Raw genomic sequence first — 22,166 nt, 5'->3', positions numbered from 1 at the left:
GGTCTGTCCTTCATCTCTATCCAGGTGGGTTTGAATCCATCCAAAGTCTTCCAAACGATCTGAGCGGTGAGTAGAGATCATGCTGAACCAGACCTGCAGTCCTGTGGGACAAAATCTTGTCCTCTTGCCAAGAGCTGGCCACCATAGTTGCAGGTACTTAGTGTTGCTCAATTCTGCCTGTCCCTTACAGTGTCCCAGTCCGAAGGCTTCAAGGAGACCCGGCCTGGTGGAGCCTGGGAGGAGCATCAGGCTGTGGGCTCCGGACAGTCCAGCAGCTCTGAGGACTCCAGTCTGGAGGAAGAGCTCCTTTCAGCCGCCTCAGACACCTATCATCTGCCAGAGCCTGATAACCTTGATGACCCAGAATTGCTCATGAACCTGAACACCGCTCAGGAAGAGGAGGAGGCTGAGAACTTCGCCCCCCTATTGGCTTTTCTGGATCACGAGGGTTATGCTGACCACTTTAAGAGCCTCTATGATTTTTCCTTCTCTTTTCTCACGTCTTCCTTTTATAGTTACTCTGAGGAGGATGAGCTCATGGCTTACCTGGAGGCCTCAAGGAAGTGGGCCAAGCGGAGCCACATGACCTGGGCCCACGCCCGGCTCTGCTTCCTCCTGGGTCGGCTAAGTGTCAGGAAGGTCAAGCTCTCTCAGGCCAGGGTGTACTTTGAGGAGGCCATCCACATTCTCAATGGGGCATTTAAGGATCTATCCTTGGTGGCTGCCCTGTACATCAATTTGGCGGCCATCTACCTGAGGCAGAGGCTGAGGCATAAAGGCTCGTCCTTGCTGGAGAAGGCAGGTACCTTGTTGGCCTGCCTGCCTGACCGGGAGTATAGTGCCATGAGCGAGCTGGATGTGGTGGCCTATGTGCTGAGACAGGGCATCGTGTCAGGCAGCTGCCCCCTGGAGGCCAGGGCCTGCTTTCTGGCCATCCGATTGCTCCTAAACCTTGGCCGCCATGACGAGGTCCTGCCCTTCGCTGAGCGCCTGCAGCTCCTCTCTGGACACCCTTCCACCTCAGATGCTGCAGCCACCATCTTGAGTTTTCTCTATGACAAGAAATATCTGCCACACCTTGCAGTGGCTTCTGCCCGGCTGCGTGGAACTCAGAGTGTCCAAGGGATGACCCTTCCAATTTGGCAGGTCCACCTGGTGCTGCAGAACATCACCAAGCTCCTTGGCATCTCCTCCCCAAGCTGGGGTGAAGTTTCTTCCCTGGCTTGCCCGGCACTCAGGCAGGCACTGACTTCCTGTGAGGAACAGGCGGACTGGAGCACCCAGAGGGTCCTGTGTCTCATCCTGTCCAAAGTGTACCTCCAACACAGGTCTCCTGATGGTGCCATCCACTACCTGAGCCAAGCTTTGAGGCTAGGCCAGCTGCTGAGTGAGCAGGAAGCTTTTGAGTCTTCCCTCTGCTTGGCATGGGCCTATCTCTTATCCAGCCAGCCAAAGAAGGCTTTGGACATCCTTGAGCCATTCTTATACTCCCTGAAGGAGACAGAGAGTGTTATCCACAAAGGAGTGGTCTATAACCTCATGGGACTTGCACTTCAAGGTGAAGGCCGGGTGTACAGGGCAGCCAAGAGCTATCTTCGGGCCTTGAACAGAGCCCAGGAGGTGGGGGATGTGCGCAACCAGGCAGTGGCTTTGGCCAATCTTGGCCATCTGACCCTTAAGTCCTGGCCTCAGCAGCCAGCCAGGAACTATCTTCTGCAGTCTGTGCAACTCTATTCTACACTCCAGGCCAGCATGGAGACAGACATGGAATTAGTACAGGTGCTTCTCTGGCTGGCCCAGGTCCAGGTGTATGGACGCCAGCTGGCCAGTGGCCGCTTTTGTTATGAAATGGCACTGCTGTTTGGCTTAAGGCATCAACACCTGAAGAGTGAGTATGTCCTGTGCTGCTGAGATGCTTTAAGAGAAAAGTGTTAGAGGACGTTTTTTTCCTTTGTTCTATCTCCAGTCATCTCATCCATGTTCCTGCTTTATGTTCAGGTCAGCTTCAGGTCACCAAATCCCTCTGCCATTTCTACAGCTCTGTGTCCCCAAACCCCGCGGCATGCATCACCTACCACGAGCACTGGCTGACACTGGCTCAGCAACTCAGAGACCGGGAGATGGAGGGGAGGCTGCTGGAGTCCCTTGGACAGCTCTATCGGAACCTAAATACATCCAGGTGAGTTCAGGCTCAAGGACTCTCCTAGAAACGTCTTTTCTTCCTTAAGGAGAATCAGTATACTTTCCCTCGCAAAGTTAAGTACAAATGTACATGATGTGTTTATGGCATCATGGAAAAGAACATGGTCTTTGCAGCCACCACACATTGTAAACTCAGTGCCACCCATCACTTATTAGCTGTGTGACTTTGGGCAATTTTTATACTTGCCCATGCCTCCACTTCCTTACAAGTTAATGCACACGGGACACTTGGACAGTGCCTGATAAGGCTCGATCACGTTGGCTATGTTACAAGTAATTACCTGTGTGTTTCTATAACAATTGATCAAATGGACATGGCTGAGGGTGCATAATTCAGAGGTGGCAATTATTATACTGAGGACCATGGAACCCTCAGGAGGTCTTCATTACCTGAGGACAGTTGGTATTAGAGAAAGGACACAAAGTAAATAAATGCACAGAAAACAGGGGTGTAAAATTTCACAGTAAAAAATTTTGATTGGTAACTTACCTTTAAAATGAAACTGGAAATGATGAAACTAAGTTTATTTTCACTTTTTAGTTAAGAAGCTAAAGTTATAATTGCATCTGTGCTCTAAGTCATAGACTAAACATAACAAAAGAAGTGTTTTAAGATTGACTTTTTGGGACTCTCTTAGAAAGGCTCATTTTTCAAAAATATCCCAAAACGTGACTATTTATCCAAAGGCTTTTTTTTTCCCCACTCTTGATATTTAAATTATTCTCAAGTGAACTATCCTGCCATCTCTTGCTGATTTTCCTCTCTGTCTCTTCACTGAGCAGATCTGCCTGATCCTCATTTGCCAGTGGCATGGCCTGCAGCTCTGCTCTCTAACAAGCCTTTAATTGATTCCATTAAACTCTGCATGGTTTATATTTAATTTCACTTTGCAATAGATTAGCATTGTAGCATTGTATTCATAATTATGAATGACTTCTAACATAGGGGAGAGATGATTGCCAGGGTTGAGCAAAGAGAAGTAATTGAGGAAAAAGCATTTAAATGATAATTTTTGCTTTTCTAGGCAATGTGGTAACCTTGGGTACCTGATAAGTCAGACTACTAATAAGCAGATAATGAAATCTTTCTTTGTCTTTCTTTCTCCCATTCTGTCTCCCTCTCCCTCATCTCTTCCCTCTCTCACAAGAATCAGGTATCCTCCAAATATCCCATTGTCTTTAGTCCCAGGAATGGAGTTTTGGGTCATTGCACTCTGTGAGGGGCCAGGAAGCCTGGCCTCAGCCCCACTCTGTTTCTGTTCTGAACACCTTAGGAATCTGTATAGCTTGGGAGCAGATCCAGAAGGTAGGCTTAAATTAACCTTAGAGATGAGATAGTCATATATTCACGGTGACATATAGTGAGAATGGGCTTTGGGAAAGTTGACTTTTAAGGGACTGAAGTATGGGTGGCAAATATGTGTCAGGTTTATTGCCACCCTCCCCTGTGTGCAACTTCAGTCTCAGATTAATTGCTGTGCAGTGATTAGTCACCTACCCAACTGCCATCCTTAGCTCACAGCCTTCCTCCTGCCTCTAGTTGTAAAAAACCACTGAAATTCTAAGGGAAAAGCCAGAGAAAAAGCCCTGGATGCTGTCAGCAGAGTGCAGAGTCCTTTCTTAAGGCAATATGAAGGACCACTGGATTTCTTAGGTGTGAGGAGAGATAGAGAGAAGGGAAGGTGTGGAGCTGGAGTTGCTCCAAGGAGTCACAGGCCACAGGGCAGTGAGAGAAGAGACTGAAACTGGATTGGGAGTCAGGAAACCTGAGCCTGCCATGAGCTTATAATGTGTCCTTAAATAAGTCATTTCTCCTCTTGGTTGCCTCATTTATAAGGTTAAATTGAATAAGGTGCCTTCTAGTTCTAAAATATGTCTAGGATGAGCCAGCTATGCTATGCTACACTGGTGATGTCCCTGTTAGTGTAAGAATTCCTGCTGCCTCCAAAGAGTCTTGAGTTTTGGAGGCAGATTCTTAAAGTTATGGGCCTTCTAGATCAGAGACCTAAACTTTTGGGGATTTTTAAAGACACTGAAGTAGCTTCAGAAGGTCTTGATGTAGTGACTGTAAACTCCAAGTGGGCAGACCTAGTGTCTAGCGTAGAACAGAGAGACATACATATTTGTGTGGGCATGAGATGTTTATCCGTTTTCAGGATGCTCAGTTTGTCAGAGAGAATGTGCTATAATGCTCTATTTATTTAGCATGTATAAATCAACTACTCCTGCAAAGCCTTTGTGAAAAAGAATAGAACAAAGACCAGCTAACAGAAATAGATAAATAAGTGTTTCCATGCACCTGGAGGTAGTTACTGTAATTTAGCTCTAAGCTTCCTGGCAGCTGAGGTAAAAAGGGAAAAACCATGCGAGGTTCCCACTGTCTGATAAAAAAAATATAAACAAATGTATCTGTTGGAGCAAATTTTTTCCTGGCACTGACTTCTAGGAAGAATTTATTAAGTGGATTTTGATGTAATGGATACATTTTTTCAACTAAATTCTCCCCATGGGATCTCCATTCTTACAAAGCTGAAAGCCATATCAGGCAAAGGCAGGAAGTGTTCATGGGTGAGATGGCAGGCATCTGCTGGGTCAGGTTTGGAGGGAAAGGAAACAACACTTTCAGCTAAGGGTTGGTGGATCATCTTCATGAAGGTGATAACATTTAAAGATGCCTTTGAGGGATAAGAGAGATTTTGAAAACTGGAGGAGGGTAAGATAAGAGCATTTGGGGCCAAGGGTCTAACTGTAGCAATGGAAAGGGGAGGGCACATTTGAAAAACATTCTGTAGATTTAACGGACCAAGTTTGATGTTTCTCTGGGTATAGGTACTAAAGGAGAGAGAAGACTATAGCCTACCTCCCAGGGAGGGATGTGGAGGTTAGATGGGGGTGCAGGTGGGCCTCTGGACTGGCACAGTCAGCATCCATATTGAAAATGGTGGTCATAATAGTAACAGAGCATGCACTGATTACCAGCCAGCGTGCAATCTAATGATGACCTTATGAGGAAGGAAGAGTGAGTGATTTTCACTACCCATACTGCTTTTCAGCTCATTTACATTCCTCCTATTTGAAATGTTTTCTCTAGTATTCAGTGACGGTGAGTAGGAAGGGAGGGCAATAGATGATGAAAACTTTGGTTCAGCCTTCAGAATTTTGTCTTGAGACACTTTGCTATCCCTTTGTTCAGTATATCTTTTGAGTCTTGCTTTCTTTGCCTTCATGGTAATGACTACAGAATCTAGTTTGATGAAGTCTTTCATTCTCTCAATGAGACAGGTCATTAGGGGTCTTGTCTTCTGTTTCAAGGTGACACAATATAGACTTTAGGCTGTCTATAGACTCAGCTCCGGAGCTGAACCAGGTGGGTTCCTTGAGAACTTTATGGTTCTATTGGATCAGTTCGACTAGTAACTTGCTGAACATGTACTATGGCCCAGACCCTATGTTAAAAGCTGACAAATGTCAGCCCAGTCCTTAAGCTGATAATGCTTATCATCTAGTTCAGGAAGTAGATATTACGCACATACTCACTGCAAGTATCACATAAATGGTGCTAAGAGACACAAAGAATGTGCATATTTTTCAGATAGAAATGCCTTGCATGCAACAGGCCTTTGCAAAGTAATGATTCTTTGCATGTAATACAATCCCTAGATGCCTAGAAGTCATTTTTCATGGCTTTTACTCTTATTCTTGTGCATCTTACTCCTGTGGAACTGAAAAAAAATGCTTCAATGTTTGGTTTTCAGTGTAGCTAATATGAGCAATCCCTAACGTTTTTGGAATCATAAACAAGGAAAGAATTGCACTTGCTGACATGTTCTCCTTTTATCACAAGCCTAGGATGTGCATCACCATCCATCTTTTTCCAATGGGGGCACTTTGTTCAAGGTTTGAGGTTGCTTTATGTCCTTCAAAATTTTGAAGTTGTTAAAGTGGCAAAAGAAACAAAAGTCTTTCCACAAGTTGGTTTCTGAGCCAGAAATTGAGCACTGTTTGAGGGTCTGTGGAGGGGCTCTGGAGTTTGATTCTCAGGGTTAGATCCTTGTTTAAACAGAGTTTATTACTGGTCTTTATTACTGGTCTTTATTGCCTACCCTTCAAAGCCTTATTTTTCCCATTTGCAAATGGATATGATAATGATACTGTTCTCTTAGTGCTGTTGTGATGATTAAATGAAATTATGCGTGTCAAGCCCCTAGTGCATGCTAAGGTCTCAATAAATCATAAGTAACAATTACAGTCCATGCTGTTATTAAAGACAAAACAGCAGAGAGCTACACATAAAGCTTTAGAAATGAGGAATGCAAACATGGACAAGTTTTTTAAAAGACCCCTGGGTTTCTTTATTTGCAAAATGAGCTAAGAACTTTCATGGCTGGGGATTTCTTGAGGATTAAGTGAGAGGATGTGTACTGAAAATTTGTATCCCAACACCTGGCCCAGGGTCAGCCCCTGGTGAGTGGCAGTTCTTATTATGGAAATTGGATAAGACCAATTAGTGGAAGCTGGGCTCTGGCCAGAGGACCAACATTCATCCAGGCAGGGCGGGGATCTGGAAAACCCCAGCAGGGGTTGGTAGGAGGAAGTCTGGGAATGCAGGTGTACTGAAGTCATCTCACCACAGACTCATGACTGATATCCACACAAGAATGAAGAAACAAGGATTCAGCCACAGAGATTAAATTTTGGGGGCAGAAAAAAATGAGAAAAAAAGAAAACTGAGGGTTTAAGAGGAGAGGAGATACTATGGCAGGGCCTGGGCATAGCTGGCCAGGAATTCATGAGACTTGGGATCAAGACTGATTTCATAGTCTTCCACCAGCTGTTCTCCTTACTTCTTTGATTTGGGAGCTGAGCCACACTTAGAACCTGCAGGTGTTGACTAGAGGAATTGGCATGCTGGGACATTCCAGGCCAAGCTAGTGACTCATCTCGTGGGTGATATAGCGTAGCCACTGGTAGATATAAATACATGGGGTGGTGAGTGGTGGTAGGAAAGAACCAAGGAAGCTGGAGACCACTTCCCAACTTTAGACCATAAGGTGCTTGTCTTATACTGGAGTCATGAATCAGGTATAAGTCTTGGTGGAAGCAGTAGTCTTCGGAAAATCCATGCACATAGAGTGTTGATAGAGTTATGTGAGAATCTGGGTCTCTCTAAGTCCTGTCTTCCCCCTTGGAGTAATTTTTGAGGAATGCTGACCTCATCTCTTTCACAGTCATAGTGAGCTCAGAGAGAAAAATTCTGAGATCAAAATACCTTCTCGTGAGTTTATTTCTCTGTGATAACCCACATCTTGCTCCCTGGGGGTTTGGAGAAGATAACCATATCCCAAGAATCTCCCAGGATGAGATGTAGGGTCCTGTCTTCATTTAATTGTTACAGTGGGAGTAGGGGAGCAGTGGAGACCAGGCCTGTAGAACCTGTTATCCCTGCTGGCATTTAAGGGGTGCAGAGTGGGTGAGAAAAGGTCAGGGCTTCCTGTAGTGAAGGAGGCCTGTGGTTACCAGGCCAGGGAGGTTGGTGACCACCTCAGCATTGCGTGCAGCTTCTTGGCTCACAGCACAGTCTCAGCAGCAAGTCTGACATTCTGCTTCTTGACGGAGAGTGGCCACTGCCCATCCTTAATGTCAGTAAATGTCATATCAGAAGCAGGGCATCAGAGAACTAGAGTTCTTTCTTCTCAGGACTTACAAGGATCAAATGTCTGGCAGTTTCTCTGAAGGCTAATAGCTGCCTCGTTGCCAAGATGAATTAGGGCCTTATTAGTCACAAACAATACTTATTTCCATCACTGTGCACAAGGGGGCCTGGGGCCTGGGTTGCCTATCGTGAGATGGAACCATGTTTGATAAGGACCTCCTAACTATTTACAGATTTAGTTGGTAATGGTCAGTGTTCCTAGAAGGATTTCCACGGTTTGGTGTTTCCCAAACATCAGTGCTCAGTAGTATAATCTGGGTGTGTCTTAGAAATTCAGATTCCTGGCTTGCTACTGTGATGATTCTGATTCAGTCAGTCTGAGAGATCTCTGGGAGTCTTTTAATAAGCTCCCAGGTAATGTTGGTACAGGTGAGTCATGAATCACACTATGAAGAATATGGGTATTGTGGGATGGGTCCTGGGCTGAGACTCAGGAGAATGGAGTTCTGGCCTTTGATTGTCCCCCAGTGTGGTGTACAGTCTTGTGCAAGTCACTTCCCATCTCTGGGCCTGTTTTCCCTATGAAACAGGGAGAGAGTCTCAACCCAAGTTGCACAATAGTCACAATAGTAGCTGATAAGGAGCTTTGACAAAATGCTGCTACTTGAGCTAGAGTGTACCAGGCTAGCATGGTATGTCAACACATTGGGGTGATGACTTTGCCTGTGGATGCATGTTTAAAGAGTTTCTAGATGATTCTAGTTACTGCTGAAGTTGGTGATGCACAGTGTTCCTTCTTGTTCTGGAATTCTGAACATGTGCAGCACTGTATTACCTATGCCTTGTTTCTTCATTAATCCCTGACGTGAGGGGAAGAGTTTTCTACATGAACAATTTCCAAATAACTGAAGAGTAGTCCGTTAAACACCAAGACTTTCCTCCTTCTTTGATTTTTCTTATTATACAAACATCAAAATCTTTCTAATGATTTACAGTTACCACTATGGTCATTCTTTTGTACATTTACTCAATAAGTATGCATTTGTCATCCACTGTGTTAAGTTCTAATGAAAAATATTATAGTGTCATGGAAAGATGGTTGGATCATGGGTCAGTAATCATAAAAATGATAACTAACATTTAAACGTTTATCAAGTGCCTACTCTATGGTAGGCACTGTTCTAAACACTATCTCATTTAATTATCATAACCATCCTCTGAGGCAGGTACAGTTATATCCCCATTTTGCAGATGGGGAAGCCAAGGCACAGAGAGATTCTGTACTTTCTCAAGGTCTCACAGTTGGTTTAGGCAGATCCAGATCACAGCTGGTTTGGAACGAGGTCACAGCTGGTTTAGATAGATCCAGATCACAGCTGGTTTAGGCAGATCTCCCTGTGTGATCTGAAATAATGTTGTTCACCCACCAGAGCTTCAATGTCCTCCTGTGCTGAATGACTCTGGGTCTCTTTGAGCCCTCATACCTTATGAGTCCATGTTCATCCCCAGGTCCCTCAGGAGGTCCCTCACCTGCATCAAGGAGAGCCTGCGTATCTTCACTGACCTGGGGGAGAGAGACAAGGCTGCTGAGGCCTGGCTTGGGGCTGGGCGACTCCACTACCTCATGCAGGAAGATGAACTGGTGGAGCTGTACCTGCAGGTGGGTCTCCAGCAGAGCTTATCTGCTGGCCTGGACCATGGGAGTGGGGGCAGCTGTACCCTCCAAAGTGGTGAGCTGGAACTAGGGAGAGGTGATGTTCTTGTCAAGCTCTTAGGGGGACAGTCAACTCTGGGTTGCTCCCTGGACTAAAGATGGAAGCCAGGGCAGTCTGATAGACTGAAAACAAGCAGCTGTGGGCCAGTCCCTGAGTTCCATATGCATGTGTGAGCTCTCAACATGATGGGAGACTTGCTCATCTGTCTTGGCAGTTTTATCCATCTTTCTAAATCTCAACACACAGCTTGACTTCAGGTAGGTAAGGAAGGTTGATGTTTGCAGTGTATTAACATTATTATTTTCTTATGATTTTTTTTTGTTTGTACACCTTTAACATCTGTAGTATATCATAGTATAGATTAAGTACCTCCGCTTTAAAGGAAGATGGACCTGGAATCAAATCACAGGGCCATTGATAATGAACTGTGTGACTTATCTGAGCTCTCTGAGCCTCAGTTTCTTCATGAGGGGATCTGTCTTTAGTAAATATTAAGTATAACATTTGCATAGTAAACACATGTACTTAAACATTTACTAAGTACATGGGAATTGGTAAATGCTTAATAAATGGTATTTCATCATCATCACTGTCTGCACAATACTGACATTATGATGGTAGATAAGAAGATGTACTCTATCAAAAATATGCCTTTTAATCTTCACTTCCTTCCCATTTTTCATTTTCTTCCCCTTTATCCAACTCCCTTACTCTATTACTTATTCTCACACAAATTTGCTTCCACTGAGTCTTAATAATGATTGTATAACATGTTTGAAGTCTTACTTTGCATGGGAGACTTTGTTAAACAGTTCACATGCACGATGTTGTTTCATCCTCATTACAAATGCGGCAGGAGTTTCTATTGAAATTTACATTTTACAGACAGTACTCGGTGAGGCTGAGTAACTTGCCTAAAGTGATACATCTAGTAAGTGGTTAAAACTGCTCTCCAGCAGTATGACTTAAAAAGTTTTTTCTTTCAGACTCTATTCTCTAGCCTTGGGATTTTAGAGGTGGAAGAATTATCAGAGAACAGACAATTTGGTCTTGTCTTTCTCTCTCCAGGAGACAAAGGCCCAGAGGGGGCTATTGGGGCTGTTCATTGCTTGGTAGTAGAACTCCTGACTCCAGGATTTCATCTCACTGCCTCTATTTTTGTGTATCTGTATATGCAGTAAAAAATAACTGAGGGACCTTGGCCCTGTAATTCACAGACCAGAATTGGTCCGAGGCACCCCTAACCCTAGACTGCCACCTGACTTGATGTTCCGAAGTCTTTCCCATTGAGGTAAATCATTCTCTACCTAAGGATCTTTGAGATACAGTAGTTGTGCTGCAGGTGTGGTACATGCTTCTCTTCTATGTCTTCATCACATTTTGTTTAGGTGCAAAATTAAATAGCTTGTTCGAGATAAAGAGATCATAGGGGCCAGGAGAAAGGTAATGGGATCAAAGGCACTAGCATTTGTTTGCCACTAACTATTGATGTAAACTTGAAAACTCCTTATTCTGAGCCTGTTTCTCCATCTGGAAACTGTATGTGTTGGATGAAATCACTTTTTCCAAACTTCAGTCATTTATATATCAGGTTTATGGTTTTGCCATATCCACTACCTCTGTACCATTATTTATTTATTTTTCTTTGACTCAACTTCATATTAGCTTAACTTTTTACATTAAACAGTGCTATCTAAAATCAGAGATTTTGATGTATTATTTTTTTAATTTTTAAAATTTTTAATTGGAGGATAATTGCTTTACAATATTGTGTTGGTTTCTGCTGTACAACAATGTGAATCAGCTGTAATACATATATCCCCTCCCTCTTAAGCCTGCCTCCAACCACGTTCCCCATTCCACCCATCTAGGTTGTTATGGAACACTGAGCTGAGCTCCCTGTGTTGTACAAATTTCCCTCTAGCTATCTATTGATGTATTATTAATATTTTTTCTCTAAACACATTAAAATAAATATTCAACTATTAGAAGATGTTTGTGCTGCTGAAAACCATTTCTAGGGCTTTCAAAATAAGCTCATCATCTCATCAAATGATCTCATCTCCATGTCATCAAAGGGGAAATGCAGAACTAGGGAATTCTGAAGGCTTCTTACCAGCCTTATGAGTACGGAAGACAATTTAAGGTTCTGGGGACTTAACAGAGGGTTAAGCTAGATGGTCAGGATGTCCTTCTTGCCAGGCCTGTGGACATTCCGAAGTGCTTCTCTCCACCTTTGACAGCAGTCTCTGTCCCACCCAGACAGCCATCCAGAAAGCCCTGAAGTCAGAGGAGCCCTCCTTGGCTCTCAAGCTCTATGAGGAAGCGGGTGATGTGTTCTTCAATGGGACTCGCCACAGGCATCGTGCAGTGGAGTATTACCGAGTGAGTCATGGGCTACATGGTCAGCAGTATCTCCAGCCAGGCTGTGGCACAAATGTAGGCAGGTTCACTTGGACTTTGGCCTGGGACCCCATTCCCCTCTCTTGATGGTATTTCTTTGCCTGCCCACAAGCTCTCCCTCTCTTAAGTCCAGCAGGCTCTCAAAGAAGGAGCTGATAAACTCTATCACTTTTGGGCTTGATAAATAGAGGATTCTTCCTGAGAGAACATACCATAATAATTACAACTTTTAGGTGCATGGTACTTTACAGTTTGTAGCACGTCTTTGTTGACCAGAATGTTTCTATATACATGGCATGGTGGGAGATGATTGGTCTATGGATCAACACTTTTGCTTTACTATGTTTTATTATGTATTAAAATATACTTTTAAAATTAAAAATGTATAATACCAGTTCATAAAACTCATGATTTCACAGATATTATTGCAAAGAATGAGACAAGAAAATAAAAGACAGTTAATTTAAGAAATAATATTAATTAAATAAATGTCCATATGTTAAGTAGATATGTAAAAAACCATAATTGCTCATTACAGACTGAAGTTTGGGAAACTGTTATCTTATTTGATCCTAAAATTTCACTTATTCCAATACTTACTCATTTGCTTGTTCAATTGTTTATTCAGTCATCAAACATTCATCAAGCCAGCAATATGTGCCAGGCTCTGTGCTAGGAGCGAATGAAAGACATGTCTCTGATTTTTGAGGTTCTCCTGATCATATACATTTTATAGATGAGAAACCTGAGGCTCAGAGAGATGAAGTGACCTGCCCAACATTCATAATAAAAATAATAGAAATGACTATTTCCTGGGGACTCTCAGACACTATGCACATACTACATGTATGTACTTCGTAGATTAGCACTGTGGGTGCGAAGGGAGTGCATAACTGGAAGGTGACTAATTTCCCATGTGGCCTTGAGGAAAGTTGTCTTCTCTTCCCTGCTCTCAGTTTCAGGGTAGCCTGATGACCCTCTAGTTCCTCTACCTCTGAGGGCTGGGGAGAGCAACCAAGAGCAAGGATCAGGAGAGAGAGCTGAGAAAAGCCATGCAAGGGAAGTGCCATCTCCCCCTGGGCTTCAGTCACTGCCATCCCTCCGTCCCTGGTAGTAAGATATAATATAACCTCCTAGAACATGGTATATGTTAATGATTCTCGGCTAGACTAAGTTTCCTTGTGCCTCTGTTCTCAGAATGGGGCTGTTCCCTTAGCAAGGAGGATGAAGGCAGTGAGAACCGAGCTCCGGATTTTCAACAAGTTGGCAGAGCTGCAGATCAGCCTGGAAGGCTATGAGAAGGCTTTGGAATTTGCTACCTTGGCAGCCAGACTCAGCACAGTTGCAGGTAGGTGGTCCTAATTGTCTGGGGTACTGAATGGGAAGGGGTGACACTCCCTGAGGGGCAACAAAGATGTAAGAGCATACCCTTGGAGTCAGACTGCATAGGTTCAAACTTTAGGTCAAAGTGTCAAGGAGCCCCCAGGTAAGCAAGTTACCTAATTTAATATCTATAAGCCTCAAGTTTGTCATTGGCAAATCAGGATTAAAAATGACATCCACAGCATGCAGTTGTTATGAAGACCAATGATAATCCAGCTGAAACCCACAGCACAGTGCTTGTTTTATATAATAAGTCCTTGATAAGTGTTGTTTGTGCACACTATTATAGTTAGTATCGTTGGTATTATTTTGAGTCCAGGGTAAATGGTATTTTATCCTATGCACATATGGTATCCTATCCTATCCTATACACTAATGGCCTATTACAAAAGCACTGTGCCTTAACTTTTTAATTAGTTGATTATTAGTCAGGTGCGTATTTTCATATGGTATTGAAATGTAAATGAAAGTCAGATTCCCATTAACCTAACTCACTCAGTAGCTGAAATAGCTTGCATTTACAACAAAAGCTGATGAGAAACAATGTAAGTCACTAAAACAGAAAAAAAAAATGCAAAATATAAAAAGATAAACTCATCTCAAATATTGGTGCTTGAGGAAAACCAGGTTTTATTAAAGGATGCTTGATTAGATGTAAGGGCAAATGGAGTCTTCTGTGATGATTCTAGAAGGGACTTCTGGGCATTCTCAAGGGCATGAGATGTGGATGGTACTGGACTTTATTGTGTTTAATTGCACTTCAGAGTTCTCTCTTCTTTTCCTAGCTCTTCCTTTACTGCAGAAAACCTTATTTGTGCAACTGTCTGCTGGTCTTAGGAAGACCTTGAGGGCCCAGGCAGCTCCCTCTGGAACATTTTTATCCTTCCTTGGATGGAAGCTGAAAGGAGAATATATTCACCCTTTCATGCGATTCCACATCACTGGATATTTCCATATCAGAGAGTTGGATTCTTCTCTTTTAGCTTTGGCTTTTGGCTTTTTGAAGCTTAAAAGTGATGTTTTTAGATTACATCAAACAGCCACCTTGTAAATATTCCAAAGTTACAATTGGAAGCCTTTGTTCTCTTTTAAAGTCTGTTCTGTGTTAAAGGAGTTAGTTATTGAAACAATAAATCCACCAAAGGCAAAACCAGTCATAGACCCATTAGACCCCAAGATTCTAAAGCATAAGTTAAAAGTGAAAGGGTCTCTAAATTGTACAGAATGAATGAGTGAACTAATGATGCAAGGTGTTGGCGGTAGGATATCTCTCTCAGTCTTCCAATTTCTAGAAGATCAGCGGCAGGAGCTGGTGGCCTTCCACCGTCTGGCCACTGTGTACTATTCCCTGCACATGTATGAGATGGCTGAGGACTGCTACCTGAAGACTCTGTCCCTCTGTCCACCCTGGCTACAGACCCCCAAGGAGGCCTTATACTATGCCAAGGTGTATTATCGTCTGGGCCAACTCACCTTCTACCAGCTGAAGGTAAGAAACAGGCTTGCGAGGCTGTCTGAGAGCTGCTGTCCACTTATATTCTTCCCTGACCCTGAGCCTTCAGGGTAAAGTAGAGAGGGGTAAACTGGGGAGTGTTGTCTCATAGGGTGGGGAGTGGCTCCTCTGGGAACACAATGATAGTCTCCACTTAGCCCCCCTTGGAGAGCTCAAAGAGGCTCCCATCTCTGCTAAGGAGACATGTTCCTCTCTTTCCTTGCCCTGCTGGGATTTCTGGGCCCATTTCATTTATCAGATACTATGGGGACATGTTCTAGTGCCTGTGAGCTCCTCCAGGGCCTGTGAAAATATATGAGACCTAAACAATACACGAGACCCCCAAACAAAAGAACTATAAGCTTCAAAATTAAAATTAATTCCTAACTGTACGTCTGAAAAATGTTATAGATGAACTAGTCAGTTGCAACTCAGTTCTTAAGAAGTTTTATAAATGATATTTTAGATGAAATCTAGGTACATATTGACATGTTTGAGATAATAACATGCAGGGTCTTAGATTATAAGCATGCCTAGGTCCTGAGAAGATCTTAGCCCTGATCTCCTGTTTGCTTTTCTGGAGTTGAATCCAGAACTTCTTATTTTTCCAGTGACTTCTATTAATAGAACTATGTGTGTGGTCTATAATTCTCAGTTGCATTCTGGCCGTCGAACTTAGTCCCTAGACATTGGCTTCCCTTACTAGATGTCTCTCTCTGCTTCAGCAGAATCCTTACTCTTTTCACACAGAAACAGTGGCTTCTGTTTGCAGACCCTTAGGGCAGCTCTGCTGTCCTTTTCTTATTTGCCAGAGTGTTTCTGGTTTGAATTTATTATTGCCCTATGAGGGTTAATGAGAACCAGACATATCTTTTTGAGTCTCACCAGAAGAACCATATTTTCTGCATCCCAACCATGTAGGGAGGGACGATGGGGTAGTGAAGAACTCCCCTCAGCAATCTTGCCTTTGATCCACAGCTCCCAGGAAGTAGGACAAAGTGTGTATGATTTGATTTCATCAACCAAGGACTCTAGGCATTGCAAGGGAAAGAGCTCAACTCAAACTAGCTTAAGCAAATAAGGAGATTTATTGGCTCAAGGAACTGGGAAATTCAGGTATAAGTTTAATTTCAGGTAGTGCTGGAAGCTGGTAGCCAGAAGCCATCATGGATCTGAGAGAGAGGTGGGGAACCTCTCTCTGTATTTCTTGGCTTAGAATGTTTCTACTTCTCTCTGTTACTTGGCCTTTTCTCCTTCTATTATTCGCAGCTTCAAGCCCCCATCTAAAAGGGTGAGGGACCATTTTCTCTCTTAGGTCACACTTGAAACGTCCCAGGGAGTGACTTGGGACAAGTCAGCTTGAGTCATATTCTTATACCTAAAGCTCTGTGCCCAGGGTGATGCTGCTTCATGATTGTCTGTGTCTGGGTAAGACGCCATCCCTGTGCCTGGGGAGGAGGGTCACCGGGGTTAGCAACATCACAGAGCTGACGTGGACTTGGTGAGGGAACTCCCCCAAGGAACCAGGAGAAAGAGGTGGGAAAGGATGTCAAACAAGCAAAAGCTAGTTTTCTTAGATTTCCTGGCATTGCCTCCAAGCCTCTCCTGGAAATGTCTGCTAATGCTGTCTCTTTTCTGCCCCCATGCTGGGGGTTAGGATGCCCACGATGCCACCGAGTACTTCTGGCTGGCCCTGGCGGCTGCGGTCCTGCTTGGTGACGAGGAGCTGCAGGACGTCATTAGGACCAGGCTGGACAACATCTGCCAGAGCCCCCTGTGGCACAGCTGTCCCTCTGGGCGCTCCTCAGAGAGGGCACGCTGGCTGAGTGGTGGGGGCCTGTTCCTCTGAGGACAGCTGCCCCATCTCCGACCAGTTGCCATTGTCAGAAGCTACCTCTCTTCTTAGCCTCTTAGACACTAATCTGGGGAGTTCAAGCCATGACCTGGCCCATCGTCTCATCTCAGAATGGGAAGAGCACAGTCCAGAGGGAGAGGGCTCATCTCAGTCACACAAGGAATGGATGGTGGACCAGGGATTAGGGTCCTGACTTTGTGTCTAGAGCCTTTCCAGTAGACTGTGGCCCTTCCACACATGCAGCCCCTGAGATGTACTTTCTAGACACACAGTTCTAGAGAAAATGAGAATTTTTGCCCCTAGGAAAGCTGTCCACTTCCCTCAGTGAAGAAATCAGGCACTGCACTGGAGAGAAGGCAAGCAGATTGGACTTTGTTCCCTTTACTGACTTTTCTCAGGGAAAGACCCCTCCCCTTGCCAGCAGTGAAACTAGTCATTTCTTTCTTCTCTTTCTTCAGCCAGTTGAGGTGCTACTCCTCCTGTCACGAGGACTGGTGGGTGAGAATTCACCATGCTCTTAGTGCAAAAGAAAGCCTCAGAATGGCCAGGTGGAGTGCACAGAGGGTGAGGTCTGATGTGAGGTCTGATGTGGATGCACCATCCCCATCCTGCCTTGAGGCTCTTCTCCCCCACAACCTCCCTAAAACCCAAGGGAAGCCTCTCCAGGGTCATGGCTTAAAAATTGAGCACTAAGAACATTATGACGTAAATTACGTGTAAACAGTGTGTATTATTAAATATTGCTCATCTATGTTTATCACACATTTGTCTCCTTAATAATAAGGAAGATGAGATGAGGGGCTTGAAGGATAGGTTAAATACCAAGGGGTCATATCGACTCCAGGGTTGCTCATGTACAAAGCATCTCTATTATCTATCATTGCATAACACATCTAGTGACTTGGAACATTGATTATTTCATAGCTTCTGTGAGAAGGCAGGAATCCAAACTTGACTTTTCTGGGTCCTCTGGCTCAGAGTAGCTCACAGGGCTTCCATCAAGGCATCAACTACACCTGTAGTCTTCTCAGGCTCAGCTAGGGAAGGATATGTTTCCAAACGCACTCACATTGCTATTAGTAGGAGTTAGTGCTTTGCTTGCTGTTGGCCAGAGGCTACCCACAGGTTCTTGCCTTGTGGGCCTTGCCATCAGGCAGCTCATAGCATGGCAGCCTCTTCATCAGCGAGCATGTGAGAATAAGAGCAAGGGTGAGAGTGGGTAGTCACTGTCTTCTCATAACTAGTCTCAGAGGTGGCATCCAACTAGTTTTGCATATTTTGTTCATTATATGTGAATCACTATGTCCAGCCCACACAAAAGGGAAGGATTTACCAAGGATATGGATTCCAGAAGGTGGGGAGTCAGTTGGGGCTACCACAGTGTCTTGAGTTCTTTGATGACAGAATCAGGAATTCTAAGGCAGTGAGCTCCAAGTATGGCCCACTGACTGGACGAGCAACCTCAGTGTCACCCGTGAGATCGTGTGAAGTGTGAATTTCAGGGCTCTACCTAAGACATCTGAAGCACAGTCTCTGGGGCCAAGGAGCCCTGGCTTTACCCTGTTTTCGAGGTGATTCTAATGCACACTAAAGCTTGAGAAGCAAAGCTCTGGAACCATGGTTCTTAGAGAATGTGAAAAGAAGTTACCCGAGAAACTTACAGAAAACTTGTAGAAAAACTTTCTGGTTCTTACTCCAATAATTTTGATTCAGTAGGTCTGGGAGATACCCCAGGAACATGGATTTTTAATGAGCATCTGAAATACCCCAGATGTTGGTGGTTCACTATTGTTCTGAAATGTGGGAACATGCAAGATCTAGCTACAGGTCTCACCATCTGATCACAGACAGCTTAGATTTACTGTAAGATGCTCTGCCCTTTCTTTCTAGCTTCTTGGGGCTACTGGATGATTGGTGGTGTGGAGGGGTAGGATAGAGGTGGTGAGTTGAGTCAGCAGTGCATCTTCTAGTCAGGAATATTGTGCACATATTCGTACATCTTATTTTCTCTTAGGAGCTTGATTGGTTGTTAAAATGCTCTCTACTCGAGTATTCTTCTTCAGGAAGGAAATGAAGTGACCTAGTCCACTACCGTGTAAGACAGATGTGGTTTTGCACCCACCACAAACCATAAAATCCCCCAAGGGAGGGATGTTGAAGTTTAGTCTAACCTCCCATACAGAAGCCTTTCAACAACATTCCTGGGAGGCGCATGCATTCCAGAATGGTTACGAATCTTGTATTTGAAGAAGACTTGGTTGGCTCTGGGATCCAAGCCATGAACCATTCCCCACTTGTCTCAGGTTACAGACCCTCTCCTTTCCCCCTTTTCCCCACTGACCTATTACTCTCCTCTGGCCAGATGCCAATTCCTGTCCCTTTGATAGTGTGGTTCTTATAACTGGTATTGGCTGGTGGGTAGAGAGTACTGAGGGTCATTACTGGACTTCCCCTGCTTCTTCAGTTGTGTCCAACTCTTTGCAACCCCATGGGTTGTAGCCATCCCCACCCCCGCCTCAGGTTCATCTGTCCATGGGATTATCCAGGCAAGAATACTGGAGTGGGTTGCCATTTCCTTCTCCAGGGGATCTTCCTGACCTAGAGGTCGAACTCGGGTCTTGTGCATTGCAGGCAGACTCTTTACTATCTGAGCCACCACAGAATCCCATTACTGTACTTAATGTGGTTTAATATCGTATTTTAACATTGCATTAAGATTTTTATTCTCCCCAACAGCTACATCTTATCATTGGCTCACATTGAGTTTATCATTTGCGGTCTCTGCTCATCTGAGTTTCTGTTTGGCCAAGTATTTTTCAGTTGTTACAAATATATATATCTGTATACATAAATACATACACATATATACACATAAATACCTACACACATGGGCTTCTCAGGTGGCTCAATGGTAAAGAATCTGCCTGCAATGCATGAGACATGAGTTCAGCCCCTGGGTTGGGAAGATCCCCTGGAGAAGAAAATGGCAACCCCCTCTAGTATTCTTGCCAAGGAAATCCCATGGACGGAGAAACCTGGTGGATTACAGCCCATGGGGTTGCAAAAGAATAGGACACGACTTAGCGACTAAACAGCAACAACATCCCCCCCCCCCCACACACACATATATTTAAGTGAAGAGCGTTATAGCTACCTACCCATTTTACACTTCACTGAGAAATTTGGTTAGACTTTTCTGATTCTGCATACTTTTAAAAATTGAATTATAGTTGATTTACAATGTTGTGTTAATTTCTGCTGTGCAGGAAAGTGATTCAGTTATACACACACACACAAATATATATTCTTTTAAAAATTCCTTTCCATTATGATTTATCACAGGATATTGAACATACTGTGCTATTCCCTGTGCTGCACAGTAGGACCTTGCTGTTTATTCATTCTATATGTAATGGTTTGCATCTCCTAACCCCAAACTCTCAACCCATCCCTCCCCTGACCCCCTTCCTCTTGGTAAATCTAAGAGTGTTCTCTATGTCTGTGAGTCTGTTTTTGTTTCCTAGATAGGTTCATTTCTGCCATATATTAGATTCAACATATAAGTGATATCATATAGTATTTGTCTTTCTGACTTACTTCACCTAGTATGATAAGTATGATTTACTTCACTTAGTATAATAAGTATGATCATCTCCAGGTCCATCCATGTTGCTGCAAATGGCGTTATTTCATTTGTGTGGTTTTTTTTTTTTATGGCTGAATAGTATTCTATTGTGTATACATACCACATCTTTTTTTCCATTCATCTGTTGATGGACATTTTTTCCTAGTTTTGGCTACTGTGAATAGTGCTGCTATGTTGTATGGGTGCATTTATCTTTTTAACTTGTGATTTTGTCTGGATATATGCTCAAGAATGGGATTGCTGAATCATATGGCAACTCTATTTTTAGTTTTTTGAGAAACCTCCATACTGTTTTCCATGGTGGCTGCACCAACTTACATTCATACTAATAGTGTAGAAGGGTTCCCTTTTCTCCACACCCTATCCACTATTTGTTATTTGTAAACATTTTAATGATGGCCATTCTGACCGATATGAGGTGGTACCTCATTGTAGTTTTGATTTGCATTTCTCCCATAATTAGCAATGATGGGCATCTTTTCATGTGCCTGTTGGTCATCTGTCTGTCTTCTTTGGGAAAATGTCTGTTTAGATTTTCTGCCCATTTTTCACTTGGGTTGTTTGTTTTTTATGTTGTTGAGTTGTATGAGCTGTTTGTATATTTTGGAAATTGAGCTCTTGTCAGTCACAGCATTTGCAAATATTTTCTCCCAGTCTACAGGTTGTCTTTTTGTTTTATTTATGGTTTCCTTTGCTGTACGAAAGGTTGTCAATTTGATTAGGTCCCATTTGCCTATATTTGTTTTTATTTCTTTGGGAGATGGACCTGAGAAAACATTGGTACGATTTATGTCAGAGAATGTTTTGCCTGTATTTTCTTCTAGGAGTTTTATGGTATCACATCTTACATTTAAGTCTTTAAATCATTTTGAGTTTATTTTTGTGTGTGGTGTGAGAGTATGTTCTAACTTCACTGATTTCTGTGAGGCTGTCCAACTTTCCCAGCACCACTTACTGGAGAAACTGTATTTTTTCTACTGTATATTCTTGCCTCCTTTGTCAAAGATTAATTGACCGTAGGTGTGTGGTTTTATTTCTGGGCTCTCTATTCTGTTCCATTGATCCAAATGTCTGTTTTTGTGCCAATGCCACTGTTTCAATTACTGTAGCTTTGAAGTATTGTCTGAAGACTGTGAGGGTTATGCCTCCTGCTTTTGTTCTTTTTCCCCAGGATTGCTTTGGCAATTCTGTCTTTTATGGTTCCATATAAATTTTAGGATTGTTTGTTCTAGTTCTGTGAAAAATGTCATGGGCAATTTGATAAGAATTTCATGAAATCTTTAGGTTGCTTTGGATAGTATGGCCATTTAACAATATTAATTCTTCCAATCCAAGAGCTTGGGATATCTTTCCATTTCTTTGTGATTCTGTGTACTTTGGTTCACCTGTAAATCTGATAAATTTGCCTTTAACCAGGTCAATTATAAAAATGTTCAGCACATTTCCAAAGACGAGGATAAGGCTATTTTTCTTAAATGAGAAGAAACATTGCACTGTATCATTGCAGTGACTACACTGTATATGCAAATTACTCTGCTAAGATAGTCTTTAAAAGTGTCTGAAAATTCCATTTTAAAAATGTTGGTGAACTATTACCCCTGAAATTATGTTCATGCACTTTTTCATGATCCATAGAAAGTGAGTAAAGTGGTGTTTGGGCCTGGTTTCTGTTTATGCAGGTTTTATTATTCATAGGTAGTAGCCAAAGATGAATCAATTACCTGCTTTATCCTAATCCTCCCCCAAAACTTAGCGACATGCCTGGCTCCTGGCTCTGGGCTCCTTGCATCTAATCTAAATAAATAACAAGGAGGGAA

At 43.2% G+C, this 22,166-nt stretch overlaps 1 protein-coding gene across 4 annotated transcripts in view; it reads left to right on the top strand.

Moving 5' to 3' along the window:
• The window catches only part of SH3TC2 (SH3 domain and tetratricopeptide repeats 2), a 58,497-nt gene extending 41,032 nt beyond the window's left edge, over positions 1–17,465 (top strand). For 2 of the 4 annotated variants that reach the window (XM_020903433.2, XM_070465616.1), the window contains exons 10-17: positions 25–66; positions 191–1,888; positions 1,999–2,179; positions 9,365–9,515; positions 11,833–11,955; positions 13,171–13,321; positions 14,649–14,845; positions 16,506–17,465. In XM_020903433.2, coding sequence (XP_020759092.2) covers positions 25–66; positions 191–1,888; positions 1,999–2,179; positions 9,365–9,515; positions 11,833–11,955; positions 13,171–13,321; positions 14,649–14,845; positions 16,506–16,697 — 2,735 coding nt within the window. In that variant the 3' untranslated portion in view covers positions 16,698–17,465. The remainder of the gene's footprint in view (positions 1–24; positions 67–190; positions 1,889–1,998; positions 2,180–9,364; positions 9,516–11,832; positions 11,956–13,170; positions 13,322–14,648; positions 14,846–16,505) is intronic. The other 2 variants (XM_020903434.2, XM_070465615.1) reach the window with 2 other exon arrangements.
• Positions 17,466–22,166: the final 4,701 nt, after the last annotated feature.

This window comes from Odocoileus virginianus, chromosome 3 (genome assembly GCF_023699985.2).
Source record: "Odocoileus virginianus isolate 20LAN1187 ecotype Illinois chromosome 3, Ovbor_1.2, whole genome shotgun sequence".
Lineage (NCBI taxonomy): Eukaryota > Metazoa > Chordata > Mammalia > Artiodactyla > Cervidae > Odocoileus > Odocoileus virginianus.
The sequence above is the reverse complement of the archived record's forward strand: the minus strand, read 5'-3'. Positions and strand labels throughout refer to the sequence as shown.